Raw genomic sequence first — 19,278 nt, 5'->3', positions numbered from 1 at the left:
TATGTCACTGCATGTAGCTAGGCACTTATTCTAAACTGGTGGAACTTTTGGTTCTATTTTTAGTAATCCCCCCCCCCCCTCTTTTGTACCTGAGGGGGTGTTCTATATGCATGAAACCAGCGAGTTAGTGTTATGTTTCTGATCAATGCCATTGTTACTATGATTAGTGTTGTCTGTTTGTTGATAATGATATAATTATATATACAGTACATATTATTTGTATTATTTTTTTACATTTTTCATGGTACGGCAGTTGGTTTTTTCATTTTTATGTTTATTTTTTATTTACCTTGTGAAACGATGCAAATGAAGGGAAAAACATCTGGAAATAAATTATAATCTTTTTTGATAGTCTCCCTGCGTATTCCTGCACTGTATTTATTTCCCTGATCATATGCATTCATACTATTTGTGCGCTCTTTGTTTTATAAAAGTCACTCATGCAAAAAGCATATCAGATTCCTGGCTCCCCTCCCCATCCCCCCTCTTTTCTCCTTCTAACCCCCCCCCCCCCCCCCCCCCCCCACCCCTCTCTGTCTCCCTGCCGTCCCTCTCTCGGTGAGTGTAGCTAATAGAAGACACATGGGATGAGTGTGAGACATGAGAGTTGAGCCGCTCCAATGAACACCAGCCACCCTGTAGAGCGAGCATTCCTTACTGCACTGTAAAAATGAAAAGTAAAAAAAAAAAAATGGAGCGAGGGAGAGAAATGGAAAGGAGAAAGAAAGGAGGAGCTGTGAGTGTGTGATTTACGGACACTGCTGAAGGCTCAAGGCAGTGTGTGTGTGTGTGGGGGGGGGGGGTCTCCTTCAAGCATACATGGATCAGTGAATACGGTCTTCGTATTTCAAAAGCAAAATTGCTGCTGGCTTGCAGATGTGGCGGACAGATAGATCTGGCTAAATAAATGTACTAACACAATCGCCTTTCTTTCTTTCATTCTGTCTACATTAAGAACTCCAGCGTGATTTCAGAAAGGACAGAGATGCTGGATGTGAATCGTATTCCGCACGGAGGCATGTCTTTGAGTTGGTATCGGTGTGTCATTTAAAGTCACCTTGAATAAGTGTGTCAACATGATTGTAAAGTATCCTCCAGCCTGACAAATCTGACCCCCCCCCTGGTGACATCACATCTGGAGGATATTCTTAGCACTTCATCAGTCGTTTCTCAGTGTGTCGTGAAAGGTATGGATGAAAGATGAAAGGCGTTTTGAGCGCTGAACTTACTATTATTGGTTCCTTTGGCAACTTCGTGTGTAAAATCAAAGTTTATTATTAGCAGCTGCTGTTTTCAAATCTTTGGGAAATAATTGCCGTTCTTTCATTCTGACCTACTTGTAGTGCCAGATATGAATAGGATATAATAATAGAAAAGGAATGTGACACCGATTTGCAATGGAAGAAACAGATCGGAACTCTATTCTGTGATGATTTTAAGTCACACTCTCGTCAAAGAGGAACAGTTTTTCCATCTACGTTTAAACGGCATAAATCAAGACATAATGTTAAATTCATACAAGCCTCAAACACTGAATGCCCAAGCAAACACGGCCTATTGCTTAGCATATTGATGCATTATGTGTATTATCATTTGTGGGCTCCTCGAAGCTGCTGACACTTGTAATTAACTGCGTCTAAGGAAAATAAAAATGAGATCTCACAGATGTAGTATTCTGTTGAACATGGAGCTGGCTCTATACATGATCCACCACCCCTTTATTCCATTATACATACACAGCCAGGAACCTCAAAGTGTTACCACAGGCTAGTTGGAGGGACTGCTATACATCATGTGTTTCCCTTTGATGCTTGTGCGGCAAACCCAAAAAGCCCTTCCTCTCTTTCAACACAGATTGCTGTGAATTCTTCATGCCATTTTTGCTCCACCTTTGCCTTTGTTCTCTTGCTAAAGAGGCCATTGAGCCTGTATTTCACCTGTCTGCGCTGACTGTGGTTTCCACGCTGCAGAATTTGTGATCCGTGGCTGGACGGATAAAGTTTCATGGGGAGACCCTAAGCTGGTGAGCAAAATCCTCCAACATCTCATTTATCTGCCGGATTCACAGCCACTCGTCTGCTTCCTTTTTCACCTGTGCAATCAACCTTTTCTGACCCCCACCTGAAGAAGAAGTCCCAACAGGGAATCAGCTTGGAGCGTTACTTTGAATCTGTGAGTGACTGCCACCTTGTGGACAACTGTGGATCTTCTGTTTTCCCGAAGAAATGGATAAATAACGTACAGACTGTCATTATTTTATTGTCAGAATACTTTTTTTTTTAGATACTTTTGTCAAATGTTTTCTACAATTCAGTTGCACAATACTGACTTTAACTAGTTACATAAAGCTCGACAATGTCTACTAAGATGATTCGAAAGAAAACATGTAATGTTATCTGCTCACACACATAAGGAGTTTTATGATTAACGTAGAATAACATTAAAAGTACTTTGAGATTTCCATGCGAGTCATACAGATGTATTTGGACCCTTGTGCACACTTTTGACATGTCTTCCGAGAGACTCCATCCACTTGAAGGATTTACCACAAAGATTACAGACATATTGTTTCCCTTCAGTGTGGATCGTTTGGTGCCTGTTCAGCGCACTCGTTGTAATAAAAGTCTTTTTGCATATCTCACATCTGTAAGGTCTTTCCCCCGTGTGCGTCCGGATATGAACTGCGAGGTGGGAGCAGTTGCTGAAACTCTTCTCACACACGAAGCAGCAATAAGGTTTATCTTTATTCTCCTCGCCAATGCTGCTCTGGTGGAAGACCATGATGGGGTCCTGCAGATTCCCCCTCCGAGTGGAGGGAGGTGAAATGAAATCTTTGATGTCTGGTTCCAGGTTGTCGAGCTGGTCTTCGTCAGGATCCATCCAGAAGGGCCTCTTTTGCTGCTCCTTCTTCACCTCCGAGGGCTCCGGATGCTCCTGCTCCATGCTGCTGCACCCATCTTCTTTACAGAGCTCGTTGTCCGGAGCCTCAGCTGCAGGGAATGGCGGATGGTGGATCTCCTGCTGTGAGGGTCCTCCAATAGATGTATCGAACCTGATCTCTAGACAAAAACAAACGATCGCAAACAATCAATTTACCGGAAGTGGATCATGACACAGTATGATTCGGCTCCAGGTATTTGCTGTCCAAACCAACCTGACTTGAGAAGCCGCAGCTGAATTCTCAGACGACTGATTTCTAAATCTTTAGCACGACAAATCTCCTCTTTGTATTCGGCCACTGTCTTTTCGACAGCTTCAAATATCTCTTCCGCCGCTGCTGACAGTCTCTCGGTTAAAAAATCTTTCAGTGAATACATTTTGGATGTTTATACGGGAAGCTAATATTTTCTAGTAGCGCTAGCCGACGTTTTCTGGCGTATCCTTCAACGTCACGCCTCACCGGTAAACACGGAAATGAGGCTGCGCCGTTTAAACAAAGCGTTTAATAGAACGCACTACTGCCACCTAGTGGACCGGAGTTTAAAGACAAGGCCACTATAATCCAGGCTGCATGGCACAGGGTTTAAAATTCATTCTCTTTATTGTAAATGTTGTTCATAGTATATTGTAGATCTATATTTAGGGAGAATTTTGTCATAATTCTCAGCATATCAGACCTTTTTGAGTAGTTTTAAGTCTTATAACTTTTGTGACTCACAAAGCACTACAAATGTTTTACTCTACAGGACTAAAAAGGTTCTCATCCCAGCTGTTGGAACTAATGGACATGAAATCAACTTCCTGGAAGTTATTTATGTCTACCATGAATCAAGAAGAGCAAAAAAAAAAAAAAAAAAAGAAGTAATTTAAATCAACTGGACTCAGTTGAAGACATTTCACCCCTCATCCAAGAGGCTCCTTCAGTTCTACCAATGACCTTCAGACATCTACTAACAACTAAACAGTAAGCCGACGTAATGCTATTTGCTCACCCATCAGGAGTTGTATGATTAACATAGAATAACATTAAAAGTACTTTGAGATTTCCATGCGAGTCATACAGATGTATTTGGACCCTTGTGCACACTTTTGACATGTCTCCCAAGAGAGTCCATCCACTTGAAGGATTTACCACAAAGATTACAGACATATTGTTTCCCTTCAGTGTGGATCGTCTGGTGCCTGTTCAGCGCACTCGTTGTAATAAAAGTCTTTTTGCATATCTCACATCTGTAAGGTCTTTCCCCCGTGTGCGTCCGGATATGAGCTGCGAGGTGGGAGCAGTTGCTGAAATGTTTTTCACACACGGAGCAGCAGTAAGGTTTATCTTTATTCTCCTCGCCAATGCTGCTCTGGTGGAAGACCATGATGGGGTCCTGCAGATTCCCCCTCCGAGTGGAGGGAGGTGAAATGAAATCTTTGATGTCTGGCTCCAGGTTGTCGAGCTGGTCTTCGTCAGCATCCATCCAGAAGGGCCTCTTTTGCTGCTCCTTCTTCACATCCGAGGGCTCCGGACGCTCCTGCTCCATGCTGCTGCACCCATCTTCTTTGCAGAGCTCGTTGTCCGGAGCCTCCGCTGAAGGGAATGGCGGATGGTGGATCTCCTGCTCAGGAGGAGGAAGGCGGTGATGGTGGATCTGCTGCTGTGGAGGTCCTCCGAAGCATGTATCGAATCTGGTATCTAGACAAAAACAATCAATTTACCGGAAGTGGATAATGACAGTATGATTCGGCTCCAGGTATTTGCTGTTCAAACCAACCTGACTTGAGAAGCCGCAGCTGAATTCTCAGACGACTGATTTCTAAATCTTTAGCACGACAAATCTCCTCTTTGTATTCGGCCACTGTCTTTTCGACAGCTTCAAATATCTCTTCCGCCGCTGCTGACAGTCTCTCGGTTAAAAAATCTTTCAGCGAATACATTTTGGATGTTTATACGGGAAGCTAATATTTTCTAGTAGCGCTAGCCGACGTTTTCTGGCGTATCCTTCAGCGTCACGCTTCACCGGTAAACACGGAAATGAGGCTGCGCCGTTTAAACAAAGCGTTTAATAGAACGCACTACTGCCACCTAGTGGACCGGAGTTTAAAGACAAGGCCCCTATAACCCAGGTTATGTTGTTCATTGTATATTGTAGATCTATATTTAGGGATGATTTTGTGATCATTCGCAGCATATCAAGTTTAGTCAGACCTTTCTGAGTAGTTTTAAGTCTTACAACTTTTGTGATTCACAAAGCATTACAAATGTTTTCCTTTACAGGATTAAAGAAGTTTTCATCTCAATTTTGTTTTACCCAAAAACAGAACCCCCTAAACACCGCTCCCATCATTTGGCTAATCTGGAATGGGTTACGACAACTACCAATACAGCAGTCGGTGCCAAGAAAAGATATTGAAAGTTTGATCTGTAATCCAATGAAATACACATCAATACAACGGCACAAAACAAAGATACTTAAACTGTGTCTACACCATTTATTATGTTTCACAACAGCCTTCTCACCCTTCGACCCATCAGCCAATATGGTTAACATGCAATGGACAGCTCCATCTTGGCAGAACAGCCAATGAGAGAACTGATCATAACATAACCACACGAAAGAGAGACACAAATACTAAACAAATGCATCCGATTGACAAAAGCTGCGACAGTTACATTAAAAAAGTGTGTAAAACCTTTCACGTAAAAGGTGAGGATTGCCAAAACAACTCGAGGTTTAATTTTGCAGAACCTGCTATGAATGTTAGTATGTTTGTCGGCCATTAGCAGTGGACTTGACTCTTTTCAGTGCAGCACAGACTACACGTCAACCTGTCACTTAAAATGAAGGAAAATTAGGGAATGACATCATTACACAAATGCTTTTGAATAGCAAGAGGACTAAGTGCTTAGTGAGGGAAGATGGAACTGGGTCATCCGGACAACATCTCGCTGCAGCTGCTGCAGTTCTTATTTTGCCTTGGCGTTGATGATATCAATAAACTCTCCTTTGAGGGAGGCTCCACCCACAAGGAAACCATCGACGTCCTTCTGGGAGGCAAGCTCTTTGCAGGTAGGACCGGTCACAGAACCTGAAGGGAACAGGTCCATGAGCGGAGATTGGTGTGAACAATAAAATGAGAATAAACAAACGACTCGCTCACTTACCTCCATAGATGATCCTCACAGAGTTGGCGACAGCCTCGGACACGTTGGTCTTCAGCCAGTTTCTCAGTTTCTCATGAACTTCCTGAGCCTGAGATCACAGACGACACACATCATTGTGGCACATGAGAAGAAACACTAAAAACAAACAAACAAACACACACTTCTAGTGGTTTCTTATGTTTACCTGCTGTGGGGAAGCAGTCTTGCCAGTGCCAATGGCCCACACAGGTTCATAAGCAAGCACAACCTTGCTCCAGTCCTTTACATTATCTGTCAAAGAGGTGTGTGATAAGACTGTATTCTGAATTCTGTGTTAAATACACATTATCACATGTGTGTATTTAAAGTTTTTGTCAGGGGTTATCCGGACCGGAGTACCTGCAATGACCTTGGTCTGAGCAAAGACAACCTTCTCGGTGATGCCTCCCTCCCTCTCATCCAGCTTCTCGCCGATGCAGGCGATGACACCAAGGCCGTTTTCCAGAGCGTGGGCCGTCTTCTGACCAATGAGCTAACACACAAATATCCAACAAAAAAAAAATGAGGACTTTTTTTTGTGTTTACTACTACTACTATGTAAAATGTTTGATACCGTTAACAATCACTGCAGACGGTAATCAAGATGCGATGATGATAATAAAATCCTCCAGAATTACCTCATCGTTCTCTCCGAAGACATGGCGCCTCTCAGAGTGCCCCAGGATCACCCAGGACACGCCACAGTCTTTGATCATTGCAGGGCTGCAGACACACAATGTAAAACAACAACAACGCGGTTTTAAGTACGATTTCATATTTGTCACTGTGGCACTACTTTCCTCTCTATATGGAGAAGACATTCCATCCATCCATCTTTAACTGCCCAGGATCAAACCCCAGGAGACGCGTCACCTACCTGATCTCCCCAGTGAAGGCACCTTTGGGAACTTTGTAGCAGTTCTGAGCAGCGACACCAAACTTCGCATCCAGCTTGGACCTGGCAAAGTCCAGGTAGATCGATGGCGCACCACACACCACCTCTATTGACAGAAGCAGAAGAAACAACGCGTAGCATTTTTGTGGAGCTCAGACGATGCCTATATTTATATTTAGCTAGCCAGTCAAACGACAACAACTCATTACACACGATTAAACCGACATGTTGTATGTTTTGCAGAGACAGTCTTGTGCCTCAAGTCCAATCGAAATGTTAAACAGCAGCGTAGCCAGCGTGGCTCAGATAGAGTACAGTCCAAACACTGACATTCAGCGTGTAACTGTATCTACGGGTCACTGGAGTCTATATTAGAGGCCTCCAGTCATTACTGGTCTGGTAAAGGTCATCGCTCCCTACCACACTCAAGTCTTCATGAATTAAAGGTCAGAGTTCGGTGGCCTACAAAGCGCAGGGGTCAGAGAAACTTCACGAGACACAGTCTCATTTAATCAATCATTCCTTCGCACTAGATCGCCATTGCGTGTAGTTTCAGAGGAAGTGCAGTGTTAACTATGAGAGATTTCTGAGTGGGATCCCTCGGCCGTAGGAAACGGGTCGAGGCTGGCAAATGGAGTGCTGCGTTCAGGTGACACTGTGAGACCCGGAGAAAATTAAATTCACACGAGCGACCTTCCTGGATGAATACATATCGGTACCTAACTTATAAATAGCCGCGGCTCAGCACAATTATAACAATAATAAACATATTAATCGGAGAATAGGTTAGGTTGAGTTATCGATGACACCCTGCGGTCACACAGCAAAGGCAAAGCGGACGTGCAGCTACCAGCGCACGCCCACCAGTAGCAGACATGACTGAAAATCATTCTGTACGTGTGATCCACACATCCGTCCGTCGAGGATCATGCATTGGTTCGGTTACATTTTCAAAAAAACCCACTGACGTGAATGCAACTTTAATAGGGAGGAAAAAGAATGCGACGCAACGCTGTGATGCTATTTATTGATGACCCCCCGAATGATTCAATGACCCAGCCATTTTGATTGACTCGGCCATCCCGGCAGTGACTTTGACTGAGAACACGCATCAACTCTCATGACCGATATAGTGGCCGTGTTATTTAGAAATCGCGTATTAAAGCATTAAACGTCCAAGGGAATATTTGAAGAGGTCATCCATGTCCACGTACCGACATTGGAGTCCACAGCGGCTGCGTTCAGGGTCTTAATGAGCGCCCCGAGGCTTTCCTTGTCGCCATTCATCTTCCAGTTCCCACCAACGAAGAATTTCCTGCTCATGTTTGCGGCTTTTTGTGAGTGTGAGCTGCAGAATAATACGGCGCCTCGTCTGGGGTAAGAGAGCGGACGTGCTGGTGCAAGTCAGAGTATTTATGAACAGGGAATATTTAACTCCTCCTCTGCCGGACCGCCATTGGTGCATGGCGGCACGCCCGCCTACTAAATTCTGAATCATACTATGGTAGAGGTGACGCCCACTCTACTCCGCTTTCTAATTGGCTAGTGCAAGCGGCGTTTATTGGATAGATGAAAATAAATAGGTCAGGAATATCATAGTCAGCCAATCAGAGGAAGATCAGAACGGGTTGTGGCGTTGCCATAGTATGACTTCTAAAGGGGAAGTGGAAAATGTCATGATGTGTTCAAGATTATCCGTTAAACTGGAGACCAAGGGAACTAGCTCGATACGGGCCATTACTGATGGAATTGCATAAAGTTAAATGCAATCGTTTTAGAATCATGTACTTAATTTCATTTCATTGAGTTGTGATTATAGATAAATTAATGTAATAGCATGTTCAATTATCAAAATGAACAACAACATATTGTAAAACCACGAATGCCATACAAGAGTTTCAGATGGCAGGTGCTGTCAATGATTGTGAATGACGCCAAACATGTCGTGACAGCCCAAGCAAGGGCCTCGGTCGTTCTTGGGTACTGTGTTTGTTCTGCCTTGCCTTACCGCTCCCTCGGATGGGCGGGCCTGAGGTGGCATCAAGTAACGGGCAACACCTGGCCAGTGTTCCAAGACGACTTACCTCCACCTGCTCAGTCAGCAGGTGTCTGCAATCAGCAATCAGCGATCACAGCAGCAGTGGTTGCAGGTGTGGGTGCTGCTGTTGTCCTCTCCACTCCCAAAGCCATGCTGCCTGCTGTTTATTTCTCACGACAACACGCATTGCACATTATCCAACGCGTTCATGCGCCCTCACACACCACTGATACTGACTTCCACACCCCATTGCTGTATTTATTTTTTAACCTGCTCAATAAACCTCCCTAAACGTTTAGAGCCGCCCTTCCCACATCTCTCTCTGTCTACTGTCTACTAATGAAAAATAAATAATAATAATAAAAACAGACACATGTGATACCCTTATCTCTTTGGTGGAGGTAATAAATCAGTGGTTTAAATTTGCAACAAATAAAACCTACATATGTTTCATTGGATTTGCTGTTCTTCATGCGTGCGTCAGAAACTTTCATCTAACACCTGATTGGTTGAACAGATAAAATATCCACCCATTTCCGCTTTCCCGTGGATCATCACGAGTTCTGATTGGGTAATATTTAGTTTTGTTTTACATATTTAATTTAGCTTTATGAAAGCCACTTTAACTCGTGTTTAAGAGCGTTTTAAGTGATTTTGTAAAAACCTACACTCGGGTTTTATTGTAATTGTGTACTTCAACAATGTCCGAAATTCATCACGACGTCACACCCTAACAGAAGGGTACTCTGCTCGGGTACTACTCGTACTGTAGGACGCGCCGACGCTTAAGGAATTACGCTCTTTTAGTATTTCTCCAGCAGGTTTCCTATAAAGGGAAGCCCTCACTTCAATGTAAAAAATCAAGTTACCTTGACTGCATGCTGGCTCAATTCCACAGTGATTCCCACGCTGCAACGACCCACATTTAGTTCCGTGTACTTTCTTCAACTGCTTACTGAGTTTCCACGCAAGACCGAGATTATTTTTTTTTTTTTTTTACAATATATCACAGGGGAACTTTAAAGTAATTAAAATACTATGTTTTTAAGATCTGATAAATATTAATCATCGAATTACCCCGATGTAATTAAATAGCTCCATGCATGCAAAGATTAATGAACATAGTCTCTCTTGTAATGTGAAGTAGAAAAGGAATCACGATTACTGTCACGATTGTCCATAGGAGGAAAATTCGATATAAAGTCACACCCTAACAGAAGGGAACGGTGTCAGGGTACTACCCGTACCGTAGGACGCTTCACCGGTAAGGAATTACGCTCTTTTAGTATTTCTCCAGCAGGTTTCCTATAAAGGGAAGCCCTCACTTTCATGTAAAGAATTAATTTACGTTTACCGCGTGCTGACTCAAGTCAAAGGCGGCATACATTTTGGGGAGTTTCTGTCATGATCATACAAGTAACCTGTTTCAAGTTCCAAATCGTTTGATCCCCGAACACCTGGTGTTGGGCGATGCGAAAGACAGGGTGAAGTGGGGATTAAGTTGATTTGCTGTGGCGACCCCTGATGGGACGAGCCGAAAGAAGAATAAATATCTTGTATTGTGAAGTAGAAATGGAATCTAGGAAATGCATGACTGACATGGCGCTTTACTCAGGACACAGATTTTCTTTTTACATTTCCAGTTATGGTTGTTTCTATCTGTTGCCACGCGGGGGCGCTCTTACGCTACTAAAACCTTCTATCGCTGCGAAATGAGGCTTCCGCTAAAACATCATGGCGCCCGCGTTAACTTGTTTACGCGTCTCGTTAGTCTTCGTATGACGTTACAGCCGCCTCACAAGTCCAACCTTAAAAATAATGTCATCAAATGGCTGACAGAGAGGGACGGGGCTGAGGGAAGAGGGGCGGGGTCAGACGGAACAGCCAAACTTTAAAGGGCATTGATCTCGGGAAATAATCGAGTTTACCGAACCGTCGCGAGACATTTCCGCCCACAAGAAAGATGGCGGCTCCCTTGCTGGAGAGTCTGTCGGAGTCATTGGGTTCCCCAGAGCCAGCGGTTCGACTCATTTTATCGATATTAATCGGTGAGTTTTGCTTCACGGATCAGTTACTCGATACCTTTAAAGCTTGGAGGAAACAACGCGCGTCTGCGTGGCGTGTTCGCGTGTTTAAGTCCACTCACTGTGTTAAACTCACTGCTAACATCACGGTCAGTCACTCTGTAGGTTCACTGTGGCAGATAAATGTACGCACAAATGTTTGGCCCTACTGTTGTTAACCGGGCTGCATAATCAATGACGGGATTTCACGATATATTGATTTCTGGCAAAACTGCGAAACATTATTGTCAAGCTTAGTTAAACCGGTTTGCAGAGACGTGGGTGGGGGGGGGGCGGTTTTGTTGTGACACAAGAATGCGACCAGTTTGTCTCGTGTAATGTCGTGACATGGCTCTGACAGCTGTCGTTCGGACGACATTATAAACTTATCGATTTGTTAAGTGAGCTTTGCAATGACAAAATGTTTGCGTTTGCAAATTTTGCAGGCAGGAAGAGAGCTGGCAGATTTGTTTGGTACTATTACCGGTGTTCATGTTCGTGGTGGTAATAATAATAGCACCATTGTCGTTGGGGGAAGGCAGATGCTGTCATTATAAGAGTTGAAGCTGTGAAATCACGTCCTCTAACCCCTCCTGTTTCTCAGGTGAGCAGAGGGAAGGACTCCGGGCCGCGTTTCTTTAACTTGATTCAAACTTGCACGCAGGCTGTTTCTCTTTTCTTGCAGGCTGTTTCTCTTTTCTTGCAGGCTGTAACATGCAGATCATCAGGGAGGGGGGTGCTGTGTGTTCTTTCTCTGGGGGGGGGGAAGTCATCCGATAGGCCATTTCTGTACTTTGCTCCGACACATGGACACGTCTGTCACAGGAATAATGCAATAGGCCGATTGCCGCAATAAATTTTTTAGACTTTGATTGGTTCGCGCCGGAAAACCCTCTTTGCAGGCATCATCTTGGCCTTTTGTAGTTTCACGTGTCTTTCATAAGATTGTGCAAGTCATGTGGTCCAAGCAGCCTTTCAGACTTATGCAATCTAGTCTGTGTTTTGCCACTGATTTTCAAGAGTATGGCGTTGCCCAATGCACCGTGTGGATCTTGGCATTTGATTCCACAAACACTGCGCTATGTAAGCAGAGCATTTAGCTTCGAAACGGCTCCGAATTAGTCAAAAAAAAAAAAAAGAAGAAAGCTTGTAGGACTCTGAATCAATCACATTGACTCTGAGATTAGCCCTGCAACTGCCCTGTGTTTAAAGGGTAAGGGACCGCAATGGAAATGATTTATTATCCTCCACATAAAAATAGATGCCTATATAATTATAGGCTCCAGCACGACCCGTGACCCGGTAACGGTAAAAGCGGTTCAGAAGATGAATGAAGAACTGCCAGTATGTCCTTCATGTGTCGCCCCGTTATAATGTTTCGTTGAAAGCAAATCTATATATTACAAATAGTACAGATATGTTCACCAAATAGTTGTAAAAGTTTAACTGATAATAGAGCTCTAATTAATTCTGAAACCTGCTAAAGAGATTTTTTGGGGACTAACTACAAACCTAAGCTCTTTCTGTCTTTCATTGATTTTACATTCCGGCGGTATCCAGGATGATCCGGGTACGTGTGTGTGTGCGCGTGTGTGCACGTGTGTGCACGCGTGTGTGTGAGAGAGAGAAGGCACACGTTGTAGGTCTGTTGACATTTGTCTGTCTGTCTGTCTTGCAGGGTATCCCTTTGCTCTGGTTTACCGTCACTTCCTGTTCTACCAGTCTGCCAACGTTCTACACGTGTTCCATTTATTCTCTGGATTGGCTCTAGCTACATTCAACTTTGGTGAGACAAAGAATTTACTTTCATTTTTTTTAAACAAAGAAATAAAAGATTAATTCTGTATAATTGTATTCTATTTCCACATCTGTGTTTTTTTCATAATCTATGGGCAGGTTTAAGTCACTGATACCTCTTTCATACTGGACAGGAAGTGAACTAACAGTCATTCTCGGTCTTGTGTGACATGATCAGGATCAGGTTCATATCTCATCTGACTTCAGATTATTTTAATACACTGTTGGGTGCAACTTTCATATGATGATTAACTGCAGGATATTTCAGTGGTAACCTTCCTCGCACACTGCATCGCTAAATGTGTTGACAGCCAAGAATTTCTGCGAAGTATCCCTGAGCAGTTAACTCGGTTAACTAAAATGCCATTTTTTATAAATGATCTGTCAATTCAATATTTGAAGAATGCAAAGTTTCATTAACCTAATGCGATGTTTTAAAAGTGTTTATTTTATCAGCTGTCCAAAATCACAGACAAAGAAGTTGAAGCTCTTTCTTCATCCCGTCCTTTTGGCTCAGAGGTAGCGAATTTATAGCCTTAAAGGTTTGGAGAAAAAAAATGGTGTACATGAGGAGAATATGGCCTAATACTACTTCTTCTAATCTTTCCACATGTACGAGTTTAAATCTTAGCAGTATAGAACACTTTGTAGCATGATAATCCCATAGATGGAATGCATTAGTGGAGCTTCCTCCGTAATGAGGATGAATTCCTGAATCAACACAAGCTAATGTTGATCTTTCATTTATTCTTCTGCGGCTGCTCTTGGAATTTACAGCAGGTCTGTTGCTTCATCTCTCACTCAAATTAAATATTTCCTTTTTTTTTTATTTCAACGCTCTTGGAATGCTCATTTCATGTTGCATGAGTATAATGGATCTGCATTGTTGTCTTCTCTCCATCTTACTGGATATTGAACTGTGCAGGAAAAATGCTGTTGACATGTCCAGTATTAAAGGTCAGACATGACTGCCCCCCCCCCCCCGTCCGTGTCTTTCCCAGGCTCTCAGATCTGTCACTCTGCAGTATGCATCCTCGTCCAGTTCGTGATGCTGAGGCTCATGGGAAGGACGGTAACGACCATCCTGACCAGCTTCATCTTTCAAATGGTGAGATGAGATGTCCCGGTCTTTCCTCTCCCCTTACTTCCAGTCTTACATCGGCTCCCGTTTGTCTGACGTCAAACTGTTCCAGCCGCGATGCAGCAACTCGTTTTTTCTGCACACTTTAATACCTGATCTCTGCGTTACACTCTGCTACTTAATTTAATTGACTTGTCAACGCCCACCAACTGTTTGTCCCATCCATTCACTGGGCTACACTTAACAAAGGTCAATCATTTTGTTTTGCAGTCATATTCCACTGCCCTATAGTCTTTCCTTTTTTTTTTTTGCATGCCCGTGCAATTATTGCCCACAGTCATACAAATGTGGAAACAAAAGAAAAAAAAAACAATTGCCATTATGGTTTTCTTTTGAACCAGCACACTTCCTGTTTCTCTATTTTCTCATGTCGCGTGATGCAGACTCCTGCTTGCTTTGATTGTCCTTCAACCCTTACACTCTGTCCTCCTACAGGTATACCTGCTGGCAGGGTATTACTACACGGCTACGGATGAGTACGACATCAAATGGACTATGCCTCACTGCGTCCTCACGCTCAAACTCATCGGCGAGTTGACTGTCCTTGCCCTCCGCCGTTGTTCATGCAGATGTTCTCATTTTGTGTCCGATCAACCTGTTGCTGTAGTCCGCAATCGCCCTCTAGTGAACGATTAACACACTGATGAATGCTGACGTCTGCCTTTGCATGGATTAGGACGTTCATTAATGTGATCATGACGGCGTTAGTCATCCTAACATAGTTTCTGACAGCAGTTGCATTTTCTGATTGCAGGTTTGTCATTTGATTTCTATGACGGTGGAAAGGAACCAGTGAGTTGGTTGATCTCTCTTGCTTTTGCCTGCCTGATTATTTCAATATAAATATGTCGTTGTTCAGTCACTTCTGTCATTGTGTTCGGAGTCAAAGACGGGCAGAAGAGGGTTTTTTATTTTGAAGGAACATTCAAACCGTTTTCTCCACCAACAAGTAAATGATCGCTGTGTCCGGGTTGCAATTTACTTAATACTAGAGTAAATACTAAAAACAAATGTTAAAGTCGTAAATTGAAAAATAATTATGCAAATAAAGTCTGTTTTAGAAGCGGTTTTCCTGATTCGACTCAAAAAACAAAACATTAATTATTACCGCCAAGTTACTTGAAATAAAAACGTAACTGGAAAAACTCATTTCACTTGTTCCTCAGGTCATCTTCAGACTGTTTTTTAGTTCAGCTTGTTCGTCTGTGACGGCGGCTGATTTTCCATTCTGTTACTTGCTTTGCTCTATTAAGTATTTCTCTCTCTCTCCAGTCTCAGCTGAGTGACGAACAGAAGAAAGCGGCCCTGCCGTCTGTGCCCTCGCTGATCGAGGTGCTCGGCTATTCGTACTTCTACGGCGGCTTCCTGGTGGGACCTCAGTTCACGCTGCGGAACTACCAGAGGCTGGTGGCAGGGGAGCTCACCGACTGCCCTGGACACCCTCCCAACAGGTAAAAGAGGCAACAAAAAAATGCGCTGATGACACGCTGAAGCTAATATTTACTTGTGTACTTGTGTTTGCTTCTTCCATCCTTGTCTCTTCTTTTCTTTTTTCAGTGTTGTACCCGCTTTGCAGAGGTTTTCTCTCGGGCTTCTCAGCCTGGCGATATATGCAACATTCAGTCCCTATTACCAAGACGGCTACTTCTTAACAGATGAATATGACGTGAGAATGACAAAAATGAATCTCTTTGCATGTATTTATATTCCAAGTATAGAATATCTGTCTCGTGGGCAAACATTAAAATGTCAAACTGTGTCCTCCACAGGCTCAGCCCTTCTGGTATCGCTGTGTATTTATTCTGCTGTGGGCAAAGATAGTTTTGTATAAATATGTCTGCTGTTGGCTCATAGCGGTAAGTCACCCTCCAACCTGCAAATATGTGCACGAGTGTGAAATAGTGGCATTGTGCCTTGAGAAACGGTTCACAGCCCACTGATTCGGTTCTTATAATGAAGCTCCTCTTTTTATAAGCTGCATTTACATTCTATACTTAGTTTAACACTTGACGTGAGAAAGAATGCGCATTTATTAAACCGTAATTAACATATATTTGCATGCACTTAAACATCCACGATTAAAGGCTGCATGTAATCGGTGCAGTTCTCCCTGATCAGTTTCTCGTGCTTCGCTTTGAGGCCTGACGTTGAACGCATGATGTTTTGCGTGTTGCAGGAGGGTGTTTGTATATTAAGCGGTCTCGGCTACAACGGCGCAGTGGATGGGAAGCACAAATGGGATGCCTGTGCCAATATGAAGGTGTGGCTCTATGAAACCACGCCGCTTTTTGGAGGAACCATCGCTTCCTTCAACATCAATACAAATTCCTGGGCTGCCAGGTCAGTGCGGAGTCAACAATCTGTGTTGTTCTTGGCTTCAGAGCTGTGCTGTAAAGGTTAAATATTTGCATGAAGTATAACCGGCGCAATGACAGTTTAATCCGGCCTGGTCTCACACCGCTTTCATACTTTGTTTTAACCCCACAGGAGGATCACAAACAAAAGGGTTGATTGAACAACAGGTTGGAACGTCATTTGAAAGGGACCAGTCTATTGAACACACAGTTCATTATGTGGTCCATTTCAGTTGAATTAGCATTTAGCTAACCCGTGTAGTGTGTTACATTCGAACATCCAAAACCGCGTGATGCACAGAGCGGAAAGGAGCTTTTAGGAACAGGCCGATGGATAAAAGCATTATAATTCTTCCTGCACACATTTACATTGTTTAGAATTAAATTAGCTAAGTTTGATATTTAACTTCTATTTTCCTAAGCCTTACAAATGTTTCCATTCTTACAACAAAGAAGAACCCAGTGGGCTCGAGAGAGAGTCTTTGTATTACCAGGACTGTGTTTCATATGCAGATGCTCCTCCAGAGGTCGGCGTGCTTCAAACGCTGAATTACAGTTAATTGCAGTTCGGGTTTCAAAGGAGACTTGCAATGACAGACATGCATCCGTGCTGCTCACATAAAAATGGGCAGAAACAGAAACAGGCGTGAATAAAAGGAGTTTGGGAGAATTTCATATTCTGGATTCTTGGTCTCCTGAGCACCTTTCACCTGGTGAAGCGGATGCTTATCGGGTGGGGGGGGGGGGGGGGCAGGGGCACAGCGAGGCTTTTTAACAGCGAGTACTTCATGTACTTTGTCTGAGCCTGTTCTCAGGGTTAATAATGCAGCTTGTTGCCAGTGTTTGTGTTTAAACTCCCCAAAGTTATTATAACGGTGACTGGGCCTGCTTTGCTTTTCTGTTTTTCTGTTTTATTCTAAAGACAAGTCTTCAAGCGGTTGAGGTTCATGGGGAACAAAGCCTTGTCTCAGGTGTTGACACTCCTCTTCCTGACCATCTGGCATGGCCTTCACTCTGGATACATCATGTGCTTCTCCATGGAGTTCTTCATCATGACTGTAGAGAGACAGGTAGGCTGCAGACGCAGAGCAGGACGAAAAAGCTTCATGCAAAGACAGACGAAGGTCAAAACGTCTGAGCTTTCACTTGTTGTGATCTCGTTATTTTCTCAGAAAAACGACAGAATTTTATGTGTATGCATAACAAACCTATTGTTTTGCTTTTTTAAATGGTCTCTTATCAAATAGAAGGACATTGATCGCCTCGCTGCAAGATGTACTTAATGAAATTAAATAGTACAGTTTGCCATCACTTCAAAGGCTACTCTTTAACAGATTGTAATAACGTGTGTGTGTGTGTGTGTGTGACAGGCCCAGGCACTGGTAAGGGACAGCCCCTTGCTGACGAAGCTGGCCAACGGCGTGCTGTACCCTCTCTTCTACGTAGTCCAGCAGTTTATCCACTGGCTCTTCATGGGCTACGCCCTGGTGCCATTCTGCCTCTTTGCCTATGACAAATGGTTCAAGGTAACTCGCAACCTTGAAAGGACACTGGGTCGCAGGACAAATACTGTTCATCACATCTGTAAGCTCTGGGTATCGTATTCCCAAGTAACAACAAGGAAAGATGAGCCAAAGGCAGCCAGGGTGATGAAACGGCACTGCGTTAAGGATTATGTTTCTGGGCGGGGGCATTTAAATCTTTTTATATAAGCCAGAATCATTTGCTTCAGGAATGTATAAACATTGCAACACAGGGTATCAGCTGTCCTTGATTTACATATGATTTGAAGGAATAATCAGAGGGGTAGAACTGCAGGAAAGCTCAGAATAAAAACAACAAAAATAACCTGTTAGTCAATATGATGGCTGAAGCATGGACAAACAACCGTCGACTCTAATTCAGCTACAGTACGCTGCACGTTTGCAGCAGGATGCAGGAATGCACTTCAACAGCACGACCCATTATGCCACTGTGATTTCAACAGAAGACCAGGCTCCCTGTTCCAGTAATACACCAGGAATATACGCTTATATAGTATACTTGACAACACAGTACTTTGTGTCTGTTGCAGTGAAGTAAAAAATAATGAAGAGACTGGCTCCCTAAAGATCGCCTTAAAGGCAGTTTACCCAGCAACAGCAACAAGAGGGGCAGCCTTAAACACGGACAGGCAAGCTTTCAGGGTCTGGAACAGGAACAGCTGGAACAATGAGCGAGGAAGTGGCTGGTGTTTATACGCGGCTGCCGAGGGACATGCATGAGCTGGCATGACGCAGAGTAGCAGGGTCAGGGAACTGTCGACGGTAGCCGGTGGACAGGCGGGGATGGAGACGGGGCAGCTGTCATCGTGAAAGTGGATTTTTAACTCTACTGCTCTGACACCTCTGTTTTTCAGGTGTATTCATCCATCTATGTCTGCGGGCATGTCTTCTTCCTGGTAGCCTTTTTAATCATGCCGCAACTCCGTAAGGTGCTGGTGCCCAAGAAAGAACGAGGCCAGAAAAAGGAGGACTGAAAAGACTTAATATGGTAAGCATGTTTTTTTCTGTGTGTGTTCTCTCTCTCTCTCTCTCTCTCTCTCTGTGAATAAATGTTTTAAATATTAAAGTATCTGTTTTCTCCCAGGTCCAACTAAGGCTAAATATCCACTGAAGGGAACTGTGACTTTCAAGGAGGAGAATGGAAAAACATTTAAGGCCTTTATTAAATAGACAACAACCAACTTATATTATATATAAATGTATATAATATATATCTCTAAATGTATTGTATATATATTATATACATTTATATACATATATGTGTACAAATAAATTTCTATATATATTTTTGTGTTTTAAATGGGAGGGTCTTTTTTATGAACATTTTTGAGAAACGT

At 43.3% G+C, this 19,278-nt stretch overlaps 3 protein-coding genes and 2 non-coding genes across 5 annotated transcripts; 3 read left to right on the top strand and 2 right to left on the bottom strand.

Annotated features, from left to right (window-relative positions):
- Nucleotides 1–3,559: 3,559 nt before the first annotated feature.
- Nucleotides 3,560–4,863, bottom strand: LOC137914234 (uncharacterized). Its single transcript, XM_068757840.1, has 2 exons — nucleotides 4,701–4,863; nucleotides 3,560–4,621 (listed from the first exon to the last, which is right to left on the bottom strand). The coding sequence occupies exons 1-2, from the start codon at nucleotides 4,861–4,863 to the stop codon at nucleotides 3,996–3,998; spliced, it is 789 nt and encodes a 262-aa protein (XP_068613941.1). The 3' UTR covers nucleotides 3,560–3,995.
- A 540-nt stretch (nucleotides 4,864–5,403) lies between these two features.
- Nucleotides 5,404–8,385, bottom strand: tpi1b (triosephosphate isomerase 1b). Its single transcript, XM_068760561.1, has 7 exons — nucleotides 8,219–8,385; nucleotides 6,987–7,110; nucleotides 6,748–6,832; nucleotides 6,470–6,602; nucleotides 6,276–6,361; nucleotides 6,092–6,179; nucleotides 5,404–6,015 (listed from the first exon to the last, which is right to left on the bottom strand). Exons 1-7 carry the CDS (start codon nucleotides 8,325–8,327, stop codon nucleotides 5,894–5,896), a joined length of 747 nt encoding a protein of 248 aa, XP_068616662.1. The 5' UTR covers nucleotides 8,328–8,385; the 3' UTR covers nucleotides 5,404–5,893.
- Nucleotides 8,386–9,829: 1,444 nt separating this feature from the next.
- Nucleotides 9,830–9,886, top strand: LOC137917862 (U7 small nuclear RNA). Its single transcript, XR_011106676.1, has one exon. It is a non-coding gene; the product is annotated as a U7 small nuclear RNA (small nuclear RNA).
- A 422-nt stretch (nucleotides 9,887–10,308) lies between these two features.
- On the top strand, nucleotides 10,309–10,365 carry LOC137917861 (U7 small nuclear RNA). Its single transcript, XR_011106675.1, has one exon. It is a non-coding gene; the product is annotated as a U7 small nuclear RNA (small nuclear RNA).
- Nucleotides 10,366–11,005: 640 nt separating this feature from the next.
- lpcat3 (lysophosphatidylcholine acyltransferase 3) lies at nucleotides 11,006–19,243 on the top strand. The gene is made up of 13 exons (XM_068760560.1): nucleotides 11,006–11,090; nucleotides 12,784–12,891; nucleotides 13,904–14,010; nucleotides 14,479–14,572; nucleotides 14,798–14,835; nucleotides 15,316–15,494; nucleotides 15,601–15,709; nucleotides 15,813–15,899; nucleotides 16,220–16,383; nucleotides 17,320–17,467; nucleotides 17,768–17,923; nucleotides 18,796–18,929; nucleotides 19,026–19,243. The coding sequence occupies exons 1-12, from the start codon at nucleotides 11,006–11,008 to the stop codon at nucleotides 18,913–18,915; spliced, it is 1,395 nt and encodes a 464-aa protein (XP_068616661.1). The 3' UTR covers nucleotides 18,916–18,929; nucleotides 19,026–19,243.
- Nucleotides 19,244–19,278: the final 35 nt, after the last annotated feature.

The sequence above is a fragment of the Brachionichthys hirsutus genome, chromosome 3, assembly GCF_040956055.1.
Source record: "Brachionichthys hirsutus isolate HB-005 chromosome 3, CSIRO-AGI_Bhir_v1, whole genome shotgun sequence".
Lineage (NCBI taxonomy): Eukaryota > Metazoa > Chordata > Actinopteri > Lophiiformes > Brachionichthyidae > Brachionichthys > Brachionichthys hirsutus.
This window is presented reverse-complemented; position numbering and strand designations above follow the sequence as displayed.